The following is an 18,973-nucleotide window of genomic DNA, read 5'->3' on the forward strand; positions in this document are numbered from 1 at the left end:
ATTTTTGATAAAAATTAGCAAGTTATCAGTAAGTACTATTAAAACTTTTTGTCTAAATTAGTGACAATGAAATAAAAAAATATATAAGAATATTCTAAGCATATAATTACTCGAGTATTTTTTTTTTTGCTTTTTTTTGCTAAATACGATGGATTCAAATTTACCATCCATGATACTCTAACTCACAGTGCCTTATGATTTATGAAGTGACCCTTTTTAAGTTATTGAAGCACTCCCTATCTATCTTAGTCACTATTTCCCACACGCAGGACCATCTTTTTGGTGCTATAAAAACCCTTCTATACCCACTTCCAAATCATGCATTCTCACATCATCCTTCAACTACAATAGTGTTCACTGTCTTTATTCTCTCTCTCTCTCTTTCCATTCTTTGTTTGTTCTCTCTGACATTGACATTTTCTAAAAATGGAGAGAAACCATTCCCGCAGGCAGGTTGCTGCAATGAAACAGTCCCTCTTTGATCAGGTTCTTCCCTTATCCTAACATTTTTATATGACTCTTGTCTGAACTTCACTTCACTTTCTTTCATTCCACTCATGAGAAAACACCATATGTTATATTATTCAGCTTTTTTTTACTTTGTGCACCAAACTCATTCATTGGCTTTGTTATAGCTAATGCAAAGTACATATTCAAATACACACACTTCACCAAATTACCATACATCACACAATATACACATATGTCTTAACAAAGGGTATGACATTGTTAACGGTGTTAGGTGCTTCATTAGTGCTAGTAGTAGACATGAATGGCTTTTACACAGATTACATATTGTTCTATTCCTTTCTACTCCTTCTTTAGTTACAAGTCAATTAAGGGATTTTCAAATACTTATCCTTTACAGGGACATCTGGATGAGCAGTTTATCCAACTGGAAGAATTGCAAGATGATGCTAATCCTAACTTTGTTGAGGAAATTGTGACTCTTTACTACCGTGATTCATCTAGGCTTATCTCAAACATGGAGCAGACACTGTAATTTAATTTCATAACACTTAGTACTTTCTTTACATTCTCTGCTATTATTTTTTAAGTTTTGAAACTAAGTTGGTGTCATTCTTGTGCTTGAGGCAGTGAGAGGAACCCATTGGATTTCAACAAGCTAGACACAATCATGCACCAGTTTAAAGGAAGCAGCTCAAGGTAAATATAGAATTAGTTTCATAAAGTAGTAATAATAATAAGTTGGGTTGAGTGAATTAATATATCATCATGTGAAAATTGTGTTGGCTTTATGACAACAACAGTGAATCCTTATGATTTGATTAATATTCCTTCATTATGGGTGGCAGCATTGGAGCCAAAAAGGTGAAAGCAGAATGCACTCTGTTTAGGGAATATTGCAGGACAGGAAATGCAGAAGGGTAATCTAGCTTTCACTCAATCTTGGTTCAGTAACAACTAACAACCATACTAGCATTTCCTCAAGTGTCCTTGCTTTTCCTGTATTAACTGCACTTCATCATATGTAGAATTTGGAAAAATAAAATTGCAGACATATCCTAAAATAGTGATAGTACTTTTGTGTGTGAATATGCAGATGTAGAAAGAGTTTCCAACAAATGAAGAAAGAATATGCAGCACTGAGAAAGAAACTTGAAACTTATTTTCAGGTGGTGGTGACTATAGAGAATGGGATTTTTGTATGTATAATTTTGTTTTCTTTGGCAGTGTGTGGTAAACTAAAGTAAAGTTACTTTTTAATTTTAACTGTGCAGCTAGCTAGGCAAGCTGGGACCATGGAGACAGCAAGTCGCCCCAAGTAAAGAGCTTATGGATATTCATAATGCATGTGATGAAGGCAAATGTAATTGGTGAATTTTGTAACTTGAAAAAAAACAAAAAATACATATTCACCACAAGAATATGAATGGTAATATCAACCGTTTGGGGGATATTATGATTCCAAATATCAGTTTTGTTTTGAAATGCTCTATTATTCTATAGGAATCTTGCTATGGAGCTCTATAGTTTGTACTACTACTTCTATATGTTACATCAAATTATAAAGGGTACTCTTTCTCTTCTTTGGGGTCTAACCATCAAAAACATGTTCATTTTTTGTCAACATATCTGAAAAAACAAAAGGGCTACAGTCCTCGTCTATCTCACCCGTGCGATTTATTTAATTTTTTAAATAAAAGTAATCTTTGTTAGGAGAAGATCACCTTTGATCTTATCCTTTAGCAACTAAGTCCTAGTTTTTAGCAAGAATAGTTTGTTATTATTCCATGTATAGTTTGTTGAACAGTATACTTTATTCTAGTTGATCCTCCTTGATTCTGTATAACCGACTTGTGTATATATTGGCTATCAGCCATTTCATTAAATATAACAACATATTCAAATCCTCTTAGTTTTCTATATGGTATCAGTTTGAAGGTATCGATCCACTTTCCCAATGGCTGATTCTGATTCAGATTCTTCCGCTGTCAATATCAATGCTAATGACAAGCGTCCCAACCCATTCAATTTTTCTGCATCACAAACAACAGCTGCAACACCTATAGTGTCCAACCAAAACTCGATTCCCAACCTGAGTCCTGAGCTTCTACAGCAAATTGCCAACATGGTTGTTTCCTCCACTACACCGTCTGCTAACACTACATCCCTTTCTGGTAAGCACACTCTGCCTTCTACCTGGTTGGTGGATAGTGGCGCTTCTCAACACATGACAGGGAACCTCCATTTAATCTCCAATGTTACATCTATTCCACCCACTACAATAGGTTTACCTGATGGTGATCATCTTGTTTCCAATCACAGTGGCAGTCTCAAGTTGACATCTCATATTTCTCTTCAGAATGTGTTATATGTTCCCAAATTACAATGCAACCTCATATCAGTTGCTCAATTACTTGCTGATACAAATTGCATCATTTCTTTTACTCACAATGGCTGTGAATTGCAGGACCCCATAACGAGGATCAAGACTGGACTGGGTAGATTGCAAGCTGGTGTTTATGTGCATGACTCATCCAACAACAAATCCATCTCTACTGCATGTGCGGCTCACACTCAACAGAATGCAGATGTTTGGCACCGTCGATTGGGTCACCCTTCATTTCAGTTTTTAAGCTTTCTTCCTTTTGTTACAGTGAATAAAAATAGGGGTCATTCTCCTTCAGTTTGTGACATTTGCCTACGCGCACAACAAACTCGTACTGTATTCCCTATTAGCATTAATAAAACTACTGCATGCTTTGATCTTATTCACTGCGATATCTGGGGTCCATATCAAACTACCTCTCTAACCGGTGCAAGATATTTTTTAACAATTGTGGATGATTATAGCAGAAACGTCTGGGTTTATTTAATGACCACCAAGTCTGAAACGTTCCAATACTTAACTCGATTTCTTCTCATGGTACGTAATCAGTTTAATACCATGGTCAAAATAATACGCTCCGACAATGGATCAGAATTTTGTGCTCATAATCTCTGCAAGGTTTATTCCGATATGGGAATTATACATCAAACATCATGTGTAGACACACCACAGCAGAATGGTCGTGTTGAACGGAAACATAGACATATTTTGAATGTTGCAAGAGCATTACGCTTTCAAGCTAGTCTTCCTATCGAGTTTTGGGGTGAATGTGTTCTAACTGCGGTACATTTAATCAATAGAACCCCCACTCCTCTTCTCCAAGGAAAAACACCATATGAATGTCTTTTCAACCGCACACCCAGCTATGATCATATTCGCATATTCGGATGTCTTTGCCATGCTCATCCACGTCCCAAACCGTTGGACAAGTTTGCAGCTCGATCAACTCGGTGTCTGTTCCTGGGATATCCTTTTGGCAAAAAGGGTTGGAGGCTTTATAACCTTGAAACACATACTGTTTTTGTATCCAAAGACGTGGTATTTGAAGAGAACACCTTTCCTTTTGCACCAACCACAGTCATTCCTACCACTGATATTCCTCACGACCCAAACCCCCATAACCCCATATCACCCGAACCAACCCTTGCTCCACAAAGCCCATCCTTTGATTCCCAAGTTGTTACCAACCCTGTCCCTTTAATTGAAGACACTCTCCCTGTTGAACAGGCTCAGCCCGAATCTGCCCCTACTGTCTCCAATGAGCTTTCTATCCGACAAGAACAGCCCCCAGAAGTCACACATCCATCTGCACCTTTGGGACGTGGTCACCGTTCTCGCCGTCCTCCATCATATCTCCAAGATTTCGAATGCTCCAAAGTCATCGCACATAATCCACTAGCTTCTTCTACTTCTTCCAGTCCTTCCTCAGGTATGGCTTATCCTATTGCTAACTTTGTTTCTTGTTCTAGATTCTCTCCCAAACATCAACAATTCCTTGCTGCCATTTCTTCTGGTGTTGAACCAAAAACATTCAAGGATGCTGTAACTGATGAAAGGTGGCGTGTAGCAATGCGAAAAGAAATAGATGCCCTTGAACAAAATCACACATGGGAACTCACTTCTTTGCCACCAGGAAAACGTGCCATTCCATGCAAGTGGGTATACCGCATTAAGTACAACTCAAATGGTACAGTGGAGAGATTCAAAGCACGGTTGGTCATTGCCGGTAACAATCAAATAGCTGGAGAAGAATACTTCGATACATATGCTCCTGTAGCCAAAATGGTGAGTGTCCGAACACTTCTTGCGGTAGCTGCTGCCAAATCATGGCACCTATACCAGTTGGATGTTACGAATGCCTTTCTACACGGAGACCTTACCGAAGAAGTTTACATGCGCGTTCCACAAGGTTTCAATCATCACAAACCACATCAAGTATGTCGCTTACGTAAATCTCTCTACGGTTTGCGGCAGTCCCCTCGCAATTGGTTTGCTAAGTTGCGGTCTTCCATTGAATCATATGGCTTCATCCAATCCAAGGCAGATTACACCCTATTCACCTTACACAAAGATGGCCACTTTGTTGCTCTTCTCATCTACGTTGATGACATTATTCTAACGGGCGACAATGATGCCTTATGCACCGATGTCAAGGTCTTTCTCCAGTCATGCTTTCACATCAAGGATTTGGGGATTCTTAAATATTTTCTTGGCATCGAAATAGCTCACGGTCCATCAGGTCTTTTTCTGAGCCAACGAAAGTACGCTCTCGACATATTGGAAGACGCTGGTCTCCTTGCGTGCAAACCATGTGCCTTCCCTCTCGAAACAAATCATAAGCTTGCAGTTACAGAAAGTCCTCCATTCTCGGATCCCGCACGTTACAGAAGACTCATAGGACGTTTGGTTTACTTGACAATTACTAGACCTGAGTTAAGTTACTCCGTCCATGTTCTTTCCCAGTTCATGCAAAATCCTACTATTGCTCAATATGATGTTGTCATCCGCGTTTTAAGGTACATCAAAACTGATCCTGGCCAAGGTTTACTCCTTCGATCCGACAATGATCTCCTTCTTCGTGGATATTCTGATTCGGATTGGGCTAGCTGTCCACTCACCCGTCGATCAGTTACTGGTTATTTTATCATGTTGGGTACTTCTCCTATCTCTTGGAAAACAAAGAAGCAACCCACAGTGTCTCGCTCCTCCGCTGAAGCTGAGTATCGTTCAATGGCAGCAGCTACAGCTGAGTTGTTATGGATCAAATCGTTTCTGGACTCGCTTGATGTTCCACATTCACACCCTATGCAGTTGCACTGTGATAACCAATCTGCCATGCAAATAGCTGCTAATCCAGTTTTCCACGAACGTACCAAACATATAGAGATTGATTGTCATTTTGTACGCGATCATGTTCTCAGCAATACAATCACTACTACCTACGTTCGTACAGATCAGCAACTCGCAGACATATTTACCAAACCGCTTGGCATGAAGCAATTCAGTTTTCTTCGCAGCAAGTTGGGCATTTCGTCACTTCATGCTCCAACTTGAGGGGGCGTGTTAGGAGAAGATCACCTTTGATCTTATCCTTTAGCAACTAAGTCCTAGTTTTTAGCAAGAATAGTTTGTTATTATTCCATGTATAGTTTGTTGAACAGTATACTTTATTCTAGTTGATCCTCCTTGATTCTGTATAACCGACTTGTGTATATATTGGCTATCAGCCATTTCATTAAATATAACAACATATTCAAATCCTCTTAGTTTTCTATAATCTTAAACTAGAAACTCGAACACGCATGCTTGTGTGCTAAAACCAATGAAGCACAACAGCATGAAGAATTCAATTTTAATCTACGATCAATGCACACTTTTGTATTACCACTTAATTGTATATTGTCGTATTAATAAAGAGAAAAATTAGTATTCAGCCACATGAGATGAGTTTATTTTTTAATAGAGACATCAATTTTTGAGCTTTGTTTTTTTTATTTATAATTATGTGGGTCTCATCACATAATTGAGAGAGTGGTAGAAAATATCTTCTCTCCTATTGATAGAAATTAATAAAGCTCATCAATAAATAGACGAAAAGTAGCATAAAAATATCACAACACATCTTTTTGGGCATAGCCCATAAAAATCATGACATCAGTTTATGCTCTAGCCTGAGGAGAAAGAAATAGATAATGATAACTGGACACGTGTAGATCTGGATAAAATTGCGCGGTACTCAAAATATTAGTGCAATGCGTGCGAAAAATAATAAAATATTTCATGTGACAAATCTTTGATATCATCTTAGCAAAATTATTATCCAAAACGGGAAAAATGTTTCTGCAGTTAATGCAGATAAGTTATCTGTATTTATTTTCAAAACGACGTTGTTTTAGTATTGAAGTCTTAAAAAATTATAAATATAAAGACTATTATACTCCTGAAATAAATTTAAATTATAAAAACATCATCCGTCCTAAAACGACGTCATATTGAACTTACTGTAGATAACTTATCTGCAGTATCTGTAGAAAAAGCGAACTCTTACGACAATCAACAACTTTCATTTTGTTTTTGACAATTTTGTATTAGATTAAATCACATTGAAGTCCATTTTTTAATTTAGCTTTTTATTGATTTAACAAAGCAAACCATCAATTAGAAGGAAAATCTAAAGAAGTTTCTCATTTAGAGGTTTAAAATCCTTTAGTATTAGGTACAATTTAACTTATATATTTTTTTATGCAACATACTATCATGTCTTGATATATTTAAATTGTAGAATTTTCCTTTTTAAAAACTATAAATAATATTTTTACTATTATTTTAAATATAAAATAACATAATTTAAATGTGCATTTATTTAAAAAATAATGCAATTCGAGTATTAGAATATTTTGGTGTATATTTAAATTTTACTACTGTCTTTCATGAAAAGTTAAAAAAAAAAAGTAAAAGCCAAATGGATTGTTGAAGATGTAAATTACGCATTTGTGCTTTCTACTTTATTATTCAGTTTTACTATTTTCCTTTGAATTGACTTAGAAAAGTAAGTAAAAAAGAAATTGGTTTGATGTCTATCATCTCTAACTGTTTATGTTATTTTAATTAAAAATAAAATATCTTTTGGTCGTCGGCAAGTATTTAGAAAAAAAAGTGAATTTGTGATTTTTCTAAAATTCAAAATAAACTTATATTAATTCTTTTAAGGAATTAATACGAGTCTTTTTTTGAATTTCAAAAGAACTATAGTTTTCATTACTTAAATTTATTTTAGATTTTAGAAAAATCATAATTCAATTTTTTTTTAAAAATTTGAAATGTGCCGAATAACCAAAAACTACTTTACTTTTTAATTAAGGAAAATATTTTTCTTATGTTATAGGAAAATAGTTATATCATGTTGTAGAAATAAAATTATAAGTAGGATCCACAGTGTGCAGAGGCGGAGCCAAAGCCAAGCCAGCAGGTGCCTTGTTTTACTTATTATATAATTAATTATAAATAATTAAAGTAAAAATTATAATTTGACACCACCTAATTAAATAGAACATCAAATACTCAATACAAAGTAACAACAAACCATTTAAGTGAAAACAAATAATAAGAAACATGTATAGTATGGTTATTTTTGTGTTTTACCTTTTTTTATTTTTTATCTTGTATATTTGTTTTTTACTGCTTTATTCTAATCAGTTATGTTATTTATTCTTACTCCTATTATTTAAAAAAGAAAGACTTCTAAACTTAATCACAAAAATGATTAGTTAACTTATTTCAAAATTTGGGCCCAAATAAACCCATTTAAAAGTAGGAAAAAAGGTTTGTCTTTTTAAAGGACATGAGGTTGTGCCCTTTTAGTTTTTGACACTATATTTTACCGATAAAACATAGTTATAATATGAAAAATAATTTTTTTCTATTTTCTCTGTCACTTAGCTGACTTGGAGAGAGAGAAAAAATAATTTTTCATGTTATAACTATGTCTTACCGGTAAGACATAATGTTAAAAACTAAAAGGACACAATTTGTATCATTCAAAAGGACAAACACTTAACCCTTGCAAGTAACAATCATGAAACCAAATTAATAACATGACTATAATTATGGAATACGAAGGTACATTGAACTATTGTGTTTTGGGTTATTGCACACACAAAGAATAGTCAAAAATCTAATTTCCAAATGTGAGAACTTTTCATCGTGGTCATGGCTGTTGCAAACAAGTGTGATGTTCTCTAACGTGAGATATTGAAAATTTAAAGAATAAAAATAATGAAAGAGCAGACGAAAAACAATGCTTATTATACAAATAATTATTATATTTGTATGTTTTCATATCTTAGGATAATGTTTGGTTCATTACTTATTATATTGTGGGAGGAAAGTGAAATTCTTATGTTTGAAATGTTTACCGAAAAGGTTAATGCATTTTTATATGTTTGCTTTGATATATAATCAACGATAATTGTTCATTTAAATTTTTAATATTATGCGACATTATTTAGTACATAATTTAGATAATTATGTTAGAATTCATAATAAAAATTTTTCGTGATAGATTTGTGTAATTATCATAAATATTTTAATAATTTGATATGTCAAATTTTTTGGCACCGCCTAAATTTTTGGGCCGATTCCGCCACTGGACTGTTATCATACTTATTACTATTATCATATTCAGGATAACTCTTTAACCCTTTAATTTTAGGGTTTTATAAGAATTATGTTGTAGGAAAATTGATTGTGTAATGTTATAGAGATTCGTTTTGCGTGGCTTAATTTTTTTTTTTTGCTGCTTTAAAAAGTTCGAGCCCCACAAAATGTTGTGTGTGTAAATTTTTTTTTCTTGTCATGTTAAAGGACAAACTAAAACCCCTTAATTTTATTATTTGATATTTATTCATAGGGATTGTTTTGTGTTGTAGGGGTCTTCTACTCCTAGTGACATTGAGTGTCACGATCTCTTAGGGCGCTCACATTTTTTTTTAAGGTGAGTGTTGTGATTCCTCTTGAGACACTTACATGATTATGTCAAATAACACAATTCCATTATCATAGGTAGTTTTTCTACTGTAAAACTTCATAAAATCATAACTTTTGACTCGAATATCTAAATCATATTTTTTTTTTATTTCATATAACTTTTCAAAATCTAGACAATAACACTTCGTTGGTTTATGGGGTATCAAACTGTTAGTAGGTCAAAATGCTTTACAGAGGTTAGCCTTCATGTTAGATGAACCTTGCTGATCAATTGGACCTGCCCACAACTTGCTCCTCTTTGGTTCAGATATCCTTACATGTGAAATTGCTTTGGCAAGTGCATCAATCCACACACAAACATCATGATATTCTGAATTGCAACTTTCAGATGATGAAGAAAGGCTTGAAACCTCATTAAGGAACCCATCATCCATCCTGTTTCTTCCTAACCTAGGTTCAGGTGCAGCAACAAAGTTGTGGCAAGCTGTTCCATTTTGGTTCTTCAACTTTGATTCAACGGGCAGCATCTTCAATGTACTTTATGTGTAGAAAGATATCCATGGATGTCCTAAAATTGAACCACATAATATTAATTTAACATGCAAACAATCGAACAGTTCTTAAAACGTAAAAGTACTGTCATTTTATTTCCTGTTTGAAAACATAGTGAGAAAAAGAGAGCCTCAACCACATAGAAGAACACATAATAAAAACTAACAAAAGTAAGAGAGAATTAACAGATTCCCACTGTTATCCCAACCAAAAACAATGTACAATAGGGTATAACCAGTTAACCGCCACTCAAGGAACCCGCAAAGCTTGTTAATAAAACAAGGCAGTCCTTCTAATTATTAAGAATACATGTGAAAGGCAAAGATACTTTTCAACAAAACTTGGAAATTTCTAATTTTAATTATTTCAAGATTAAAAAGTCAAAAATCAGACCAAATATAACAAGTCTTTGGTGTATTCATCATTGAGGAAGAGAGATAAAGCACGCTACAAAACATTAATAATCTATCATAAACTTACTAAGTACTTCATCAGCTGTTATCCTTGCTGAAATATCCCTTGTCAGCATTCTCCCAACAAGATCTCGTGCAGGTTTAGATATTGATTCCCACGTCCCGGTTTGGAAATCTAGCTTGGAATTCTTAATAGCCTCAAAAACTGCTTCTTGTGAATCCCCTTTTAATGGAAGAACACCAACCAACAGAGCATGCAGGAGCACTCCAGCACTCCATATATCCACCTTTTCAGAGTATCTACCCAACAACACTTCTGGTGCAACATATGTAGGGCTCCCAGCCAAACCCGTCAAGTTCTGACCTGCAATGCAAATTTCTAGACAATAAGGCTATGCATAAACAACATAAATGACTCATGTATTTATGTATGTATCTTTTACTTATGTGTGTGTATTTATGTATATGTCAATTGAATTACTGATATTTTTAAATGCTTAAAAATTAAACAAAGTGACCTTAGAGTAGGAATGGTTAGCTTCAAACTATTATAAGCATTTTCTCTAGGACCTCTTATTCTTAGACCGCTAGCAAATTTAATTGAATACTGAACATAGTAAACTTAAGGGAGATAACCATCTGAACTCTCCAATTTTTACTCCTATGTAGAGGGTAACATTAGTAAAGTACAATTCAGTTGAAAGCTCATCATGATGAACTTGTTCAAACTTTTTTTTTGCTTATGGTGTCATAGGAAATTAAAAAAAGGAAAAAAGAACGTAAATACACTCAAAAAGAAAGAAATACACAAAATGCAGAAACACTTGCATTTTGCCTAGACATTTTTTATTAACAGAATGACTAGGATGGAATTTTACACAAGGCAAGTTGTGTAAGGATTCTATTCATAGAAGTTAGCACATATATATACCATAGGATAACAAAAAAAAAAGATCATCCAAACAGGTTTAACATATTACCCTTAGAAATTCTCATGGCCAGGCCAAAATCAGCAAGTTTTATTCCCCCCGAAGCCGTAAGCAGAATATTCTCAGGCTTGATATATCTCCCATATCATGACAATACTTGATGACCAACATCACTTCCTTAAGTATATTAGCAGCCCGTTGTTCAGAAACAGGGCCTTCCCTAAACATCTGGTCGACAAGTCTTCCCCCAGAGCAAAATTCCATCACCAGATGAGAGCGATCAGCTTCCTCATACACTGCCAGCAGAGTCACAACCCCAGGATGCCCAGACAAGTGCTGCATTATCTCCACCTCCCTATAAACAGTCTCGTCCCCTTTCTTCAGAGTCTTACACGCATACTCAGCGCCGCCAACAAGAGACCTACACAACCAAACAGATCCATACTTTCCTTGCCCGATCGTTACCCCGGTAACATAATCATCTTCAATCTTCTTCTTCCTCCCCATCTGGGTAGCCACGTCAATGCAACCTATCTTCCTCTTTAGGCCTCTTCCCGCTGTCATAAGAGACAATGTCCCACAAGGAGGAGCAGTGGCAAAACCCGCCACCCTACTCTTGTAGGAACCAGCTGAGTCTATCTTAGTATTTTCTCTACACCTCTTCTTCAACCTCGAACAATCTTCCATCGAATAATGGGTCTTAAAATTGGACGACGGAGACCCATGATTAGAACTAAAAATGTCAGTCAATTTCGAGGACTCGTCACACTCACTTCCTTTCCTTTTCATCCTCATAGCATCTATCAGTAAAATACCAACGCAACACCAATCTTTGTGTTGATCACGTACCCAGTGTGCAAAATCCGATTTTTGTCGCAAGACATAATTCTGCAGTCAAAATAGAGAAAGATCAGTCAACGAATTCTAGTCAAATTGATCATGAATGGACGCAAAACCACAAGGAAAACATCCAAACACAAATAATAAACTTCAAGAAAGTAAATCGAACCCCGAAGCTTTTTCGCAACGTAATGGCGCCAAAAAGTGCCATCACATCACGAGACCCCTGCAAGACAAGACAAGAAGAAGTTAGAACATAGAAAGAAAAAGAAACAAACCTTTGCAATCCCAACCAATGATCCTGTAACGCGTTGCGGAGAGAATAAGGATTGAGAAAAAAGTCGCAAATTGGGAAACTATTCAGTCGCTGAGCCTTAAGTAGGATATGGGCTGGCGTAACCACATGCAAGCCAGCAGGTGACTTGACACTTGCTTGTTTTTTTTTTTTTTTACTTATTATATAATTAATTAAAGTAAAAATTATAATTTAGTATCACCTAAATAGAAAATCAAATACTCAATACAAAGTAACAACAAATCATCAAAATGCAAACAAATAATAAGGAACATGCATGGTATGGTATTTTTGTATTTTATCTTTTTTTATTTTTTATCCTGTATTTTTGTTTTTTTCCTGCTTTATTCTAATCAGTTATGTTATTTATTCTTACTTCTATTATTTTAAAAAAGAAAGACTTCTAAATTTAATCACAAAAATGATTAGTTGACCTATTTCAAAATTTAGGCCCAACTAAACCAAATAAACTTATTTAAAAGTAGGAAAAAAGGTTTGTCCTTTTAGTTTGTGACACTATATCTTACCGATAAAACATAGTTATAATATGAAAAATTACTTTTTTTCTATTTACTTGGTCACTTCAGTTGACGTGGAGAGAGAAAAAAATATTTTTTCATGTTATAACTATTTCTTACCGGTAAGACATAATGTTAAAAACTAAAAGGATACTAATACTTAACCCTTGAAAGTAACAATCATGAAACCAAATGAATAACATCAGGACTATAATTATGGAATATAAAGGTCCATTGAACTATTGTGTTTTGAGTTATTGCACACACAAAGAATAGTCAAAAACCTAATTCCCAAATGTGAGAACTTTTCATCATGCTTATGGCTGTTGTTGCAAACAAGTGCGATGTTCTCTAACGTGAGATATTGAAAATTTAAGGAATAGAGATAATGAAAGAGGAGACGAAGAACAATGCTTATTATACATATAATTATTATATTTGTGTATTTTCATATCCTTAGGATAACGTTTGGTTCATTACTTATTATGTTGTGGGAGAAAAGTGAAATTTTATGTTTGAAATATTTACCGAAAAAGTTAGTGTATTTTTATATATTTGCTTTGATATATAATCAACGACTTCAATTGAATTTTCAATATTATGTGATTTTATTTACTACATAATTTAGATAACTATATTATAATTCATATTAAATTTTTTTTTCTGATAAATTTATGTAATTCTGATAAATATTTTGATAATTTGATATGTCAAAGTTTTTGGCACTACCTAAATTTTTGGGCCGGCTCCGCCACAGATCGACAGGTAGATGAAGAGAAAAAAAAAGTGGTGAGACCCAACTTTTTTTTATGTATAAAAAAATTGTTTATCTCATGTAAAAAGAGATAAACATAACCCTTTAATTAATTAGTAAATTTTTACTTTCTTACACACTAAATTGATGATGTAACGAGACCAAAAGACAGCAGAACATCACATGTTTTATAATATAAGCACCAAAATAACAATTGAGAAACAAATCTTAGTACACCCCAAAAGCACAGCACAAGGTCGTGTGTTATATATCATCTGCTTCTCCACCTCCTCTGGTTTCACTCTCCGATCTCTGTTACGTGCTATAACACTCGAACTTATTAGGCTACGGTTTGTGTACATTCTGCGCCAACTTTTGAATTTGGGTATATATAAAGGTTTGAGCTTTTTGATTTTGAGTGACAGCCCATGATTGGGAATCCAGTGATTGGATTCCCCTTTTGATTATTTAGGGTTTAGCTCATTCCACCTTCAATTTGAAGATTTGGGGAAAAACAAATAGAAGAACGTAACCCTAGAAATATTTGCTTAATCTTATAATTGAATTTGAGTTTGTTTTAGTGGATCTTGAGTTGTGAAACGGGAATGGCCTCTTACAGGCCTTTTGCTCCACAATCATCGTTTAGTCAAAACCCTATTGCACCTCCCCAACAACTTGGGAATCATCAGAATTGGAATTATGGTGGAGGAGATGGAACTGTGTCTTCAGCTCCATCTACTTCATTCCACCAAATGCCTTCAAATTCTACTCACCATCACGCTGGATATGGATCATCAACTTCCCACCATTATCAGCAGTATCCATTTGCACCACCACCACCACCACCTGAAAATTCATACCCTGCTCCACCACCACCTCCAATGTCTCAACAGAACTTGCACCCTCCTCATGCTCCATTGTATTATCCTTCTAATCACTACTCTCAGTATAGCCAGCAGCCAATGCAGCCACCTCCTCCACCTCCTTCTTCGCCGCCGCCTAGTTCTTCTATCCCCCCTCCACCTCCCCCAAGTCCACCACCTCCTGCTTCAGCTCCTCCACAAAGTCAAAACAATGACGAAAGGCGATTGCTTGATCGCAATAAAGGGCAGTTGAAGGAGGTTTCAACATCTGTTAGACGTGAGCATGAACATTCCAATCATGGGGATCCTAATAAACAACAGAAGCCTGCTGTTCCTCCAATGTCTATGAAGAAATCAAATGAGCCTCCAGGGAGGACTGAGACAGAGGAAGAAAAGAGGTTAAGAAAAAAGAGAGAATTTGAGAAGCACAGGCAAGAAGAAAAGCATAGGCAGCATCTGAAGGAATCCCAGAACACTGTTCTGCAAAAGACTCAGATGCTATCATCTGGGAAGGGGCATGGTTCAGTTATTGGGTCGCACATGGGAGAAAGGAGAACTACTCCCTTATTGAGCGGTGAGAGGATTGAGAATAGATTGAAAAAGCCCACCACGTTTCTGTGCAAGCTCAAGTGAGTATGTTGAGATCATTTTTGGTTTTTACGTTTTATTAAATAATCATAGTTTATTAATAATAGTTGTTAATTCTTCTTTTTGCGTTGCACTGGATATTGCTCTCTTTGCCTACAGGATTTGTTCATCTGTATGGAGATTCCAGTTACAAATGATGTTTGATTTTATTGGCTTTTAAGTCCTCTCTTTTATTATGTGTTTTGAATTAGGTTGTGACTTCATCAGTGTTAGTAATGTCTCGTAATGCAGGAAAATGAAATTATTGCTATGGATGTTTTCGACTAGTGATTTTCTGTTGTTTTCTTCCAGTATCTGATGTATTTTTATTCATGTTCTCATTTAAGATTCCGGAATGAACTTCCAGATCCAAGTGCACAGCCCAAGCTTATGGCGTTCAAGAAAGATAAAGATCAGTATGTAGACTTATTCTCTCATTTATATTAGTACGTAGGTACCAATAAGTATCTATCCACATGATAGGGTAGTCAATAGTGTCATTGATTAACTCCATCATTTTGGTAAGTGATAAATGTTCATGGTGTAGGGAGATGAAGAGGAAAACTGACACTTTGCTGAGAGAGCTGGTAAACATATAATGGATTAATAGTACGTTTTAGACTGGATGTATAATTATGGGATTGGATGAGATATGCCATCAAGTAATTCAATGTATTATGAACTTACGCTAACATAGATAGGGTGTATCCCAAGTGAGACAAGGGGTTCCTGACCATTAGTTTTTTGTATAAAGGTTAAGGTTTAAGGCCATTTGATTGTCAGTTGACCACATTAAAATGTCACATTAGTTAGTCTTTCAATATTGACCAGTTATGCAAGATTTGATGGTTAGGACATACTTTTCTTACCCTTAAATTGATAATTGATTTTATTGGAAAATAATATTTCAATCACGATTTTAAAATTAATAGTTTAACTTTGCTTTTGTGTGTGTGTGCACACACTTTGGTAATTTCATGATCACATTGCAGATATGCAAAATATACAATTACATCTCTGGAGAAAATGTACAAACCCAAACTTTTTGTGGAACCAGATCTTGGAATACCTCTGGACCTGCTTGATCTCAGTGTATACAAGTATTGTCCTCATCTCCTTTAATAATTTTGATTAAATGATTTATGCTGAATGAGTAGGTCTTATGAATTTTTTTCCTTCTCTTACAGTCCTCCCAGTGTCAGGCCACCTCTTGATCCAGAAGATGAAGAATTGTTGCGAGATGATGAAGCATTAACTCCTATAAAAAAAGATGGCATAAAAAGAAAAGAAAGGCCTACTGATAAAGGTGTTGCTTGGCTTGTCAAAACACAATATATATCTCCGCTGAGCATGGAATCAACAAAACAGGTATTAGGTATTAGACATTTTATGTCAATATAACGTTGCAGTACTCTTTCCACAAGCAATAACTTATGAACATATTGTAGTCTTTAACTGAAAAACAAGCAAAGGAACTGAGAGAGATGAAGGGAGGCCGCAACATTTTGGAAAATCATAACAATAGGTACGTTATGTACCACCTTGTCCATCTAAAGTCAATTCTTTACAGTTAAATTAGTATGTGATAGCAATTAATATCCTCTAACTTCAATCGAATGATCTATTTTAGGGAAAGACAAATCAAGGAAATAGAAGCATCATTTGAAGCAGCTAAATCACGCCCTGTTCATGCAACTAAAAAAGATTTGGATCCTGTTGAGGTTCTTCCTCTGCTGCCTGATTTTGATAGGTATGGCACCATATATGCTTCTCATTAGCCAAAGTATTATTTACCCTGCTGTACTTTATTAATCAGCCAATTGTTATTATCATTATTCATTATTATTATTATTATTATTTGTACATAAAGGCTTCGTACTGCTGACAGTCATATTTAATTAAGCTGCCTTTTGTTATCCGACTTGGCAGGTATGGTGATCAGTTTGTTGTTGCAGCATTTGATAATGCTCCTACAGCTGATTCGGAAGTGTACACTAAGGTGGACAAATCTGTTCGTGATGCCCTTGAATCAAGGGTAAGCTTTTGGTTCAAGGATGAAGATATTCATTCCACATAATCTTAAGTCAAATATATATACGCAGGAGTAACTATCAACTCAAATTTCTTTTTGTCTTACAACTATCTATTTGCTGCCTTCAGGCTATCATGAAAAGTTATGTTGCATCAAGCTCAGATCCTTTAAATCCTGAGAAATTTTTGGCATATATGGTGCCGGCACCTGGAGAGGTAGATGTGACCCTGCGTCAAATTTAAATCTGCATTTCAGTTTTGAAACACAATTAATTGGAAATAATTCTGTGTGATTAACTATTGGATTTATCTGAACTTTGTGATGACAGCTGTCAAAGGATATATATGATGAAAATGAAGAAGTCTCGTATTCTTGGGTTCGCGAGTATCATTGGGATGTATGTGGCAAGAGTTTAAACGTTCAATGTTAACTAAATACATCATGATTTTATTATAAATTCCTGTAGTTAATTTCAATTCTTTAACCTTTTTATTGTTAAATAAATGCATTCTAAACAATTCCCCTTTTTAACATTATTTTGACAGTTTTAATTTTCCACCTTAATAGGTTCGGGGTGATGATGCAGATGACCCTACAACATACTTAGTGTCGTTTGATGAGTCAGAGGCACGCTATTTGGTATTTCCCGGCAACAATATCTATGTCTTCCACAACCAATACACTGACCGTGCCTGGCACATAGTTTTTTTATTACTCTGTCAACTTCTTAATTTGATATGCAGCCTCTTCCAACAAAACTTGTTTTAAGAAAAAAGAGAGCTAAAGAGGGAAGATCTGGTGATGAGGTTGAACAGTTTCCAGTACCTTCAAGAGTAACTGTAAGGCAGAGGTCAAGCGTTGCTGCAATTGAGCTGAAGGAGTCTGGGGTATGACACTGATTTAGTTGTAAACTTGTGGCATTTGAATTTATGAAATTAATTCCTTTAACATTTTTTATGCTTTAAAGGTTTATACAAATACAAAGGGAAGTTCTTCAAAGAGAGTGGGTATAGAAATCGATGATGATATGGAAGAGCAATATAGAGTTGCAGCGCACCAGGATAATTATCAGTCTAGTGGAGCGGAAGATGAAATGTCTGATTGATTCTTTGATGCAAATACTCTGCCTCAAAGCAAATTTTCCCTATGAAATTATGGTTGGATTGTTGGTATCAGGTAGCTGAATTTGGAGTGGCCTAGGTGCTTCAATGAAGAAAAAGCAATGATTGATGCCATATTTTTGTGTGCCCATTTCAACCCATATTTTTGTAGGCTGTTTATAAAATCAATACAGGTTTTTCCTCTCTATACCATTAAAGAAAGTACTGAGAAATAAGGAAATGTTAAGAGCATGTCAAACTAAATGGAATCGAGGCGTTGTACTGAATATGCTTTTATTTACTAATCAATGAAATTGCCATCATTCCATTTTGTCCGTGTATTGGTTGGTGACCCATCAAGTGATTCCTAATAAGAAATGAGTTGGATGATAGATTGCCCGTAAGAATCGTTGGTACCTATCATATCGGCTTGGGTTTCGTTCCAAGGAGTTGTTTTTTTGGCATATGAAATCATTCTACTACTTGAAGGACAGGAAAAGTTTGCTCCAGTTGTAATAAACTTCCGTAAACAGTAGCGCAAGAGCTGATAGTCATAAAATTGAATGGCTATCCATGGTCAATGCTAAAACTATTCTTTACTTTTATCTCGAAGTTAAATTACCAGTGGTTATCTCAACATGCCACCATCGTTGATACCTCTGGCGGCTTATTTTAGCCCTGGTCACAATTCCAACAGCAGATCATGAACA

The 18,973-nt window shown here is 35.2% G+C and overlaps 2 protein-coding genes and 1 pseudogene across 3 annotated transcripts; 2 read left to right on the forward strand and 1 right to left on the reverse strand.

The window, feature by feature from the left end:
• The first annotated feature begins 335 nt into the window (after positions 1-335).
• On the forward strand, positions 336-2,976 carry LOC133303281 (histidine-containing phosphotransfer protein 4). 2 transcript variants are annotated; one of them, XM_061503169.1, is made up of 7 exons: positions 336-486; positions 869-999; positions 1,099-1,167; positions 1,317-1,388; positions 1,565-1,637; positions 1,743-1,831; positions 2,936-2,976. In XM_061503169.1, the coding sequence occupies exons 1-6, from the start codon at positions 427-429 to the stop codon at positions 1,788-1,790; spliced, it is 453 nt and encodes a 150-aa protein (XP_061359153.1). In that variant the 5' UTR covers positions 336-426; the 3' UTR covers positions 1,791-1,831; positions 2,936-2,976. The 2 variants fall into 2 exon arrangements, with proteins under 2 accessions (XP_061359153.1, XP_061359152.1); XM_061503168.1 differs by lacking the exon at positions 2,936-2,976 and having other exon boundaries at positions 1,743-2,033.
• Positions 2,977-9,544: 6,568 nt separating this feature from the next.
• Positions 9,545-12,029, reverse strand: LOC133303283 (serine/threonine-protein kinase PEPKR2-like; annotated as a pseudogene).
• A 1,854-nt stretch (positions 12,030-13,883) lies between these two features.
• LOC133303270 (protein PAF1 homolog) lies at positions 13,884-18,577 on the forward strand. The gene is made up of 12 exons (XM_061503151.1): positions 13,884-15,133; positions 15,479-15,547; positions 16,124-16,231; positions 16,319-16,499; positions 16,580-16,656; positions 16,762-16,881; positions 17,061-17,166; positions 17,292-17,378; positions 17,492-17,560; positions 17,731-17,802; positions 17,907-18,050; positions 18,131-18,577. Exons 1-12 carry the CDS (start codon positions 14,247-14,249, stop codon positions 18,266-18,268), a joined length of 2,058 nt encoding a protein of 685 aa, XP_061359135.1. The 5' UTR covers positions 13,884-14,246; the 3' UTR covers positions 18,269-18,577.
• The last annotated feature ends 396 nt before the right edge of the window (positions 18,578-18,973 follow it).

Source organism: Gastrolobium bilobum, unplaced genomic scaffold (assembly GCF_033153095.1).
Source record: "Gastrolobium bilobum isolate Gb01-03AN ecotype WA unplaced genomic scaffold, APGP_CSIRO_Gbil_v1 utg21994, whole genome shotgun sequence".
In the NCBI taxonomy this organism is placed as follows: Eukaryota; Viridiplantae; Streptophyta; class Magnoliopsida; order Fabales; family Fabaceae; genus Gastrolobium; species Gastrolobium bilobum.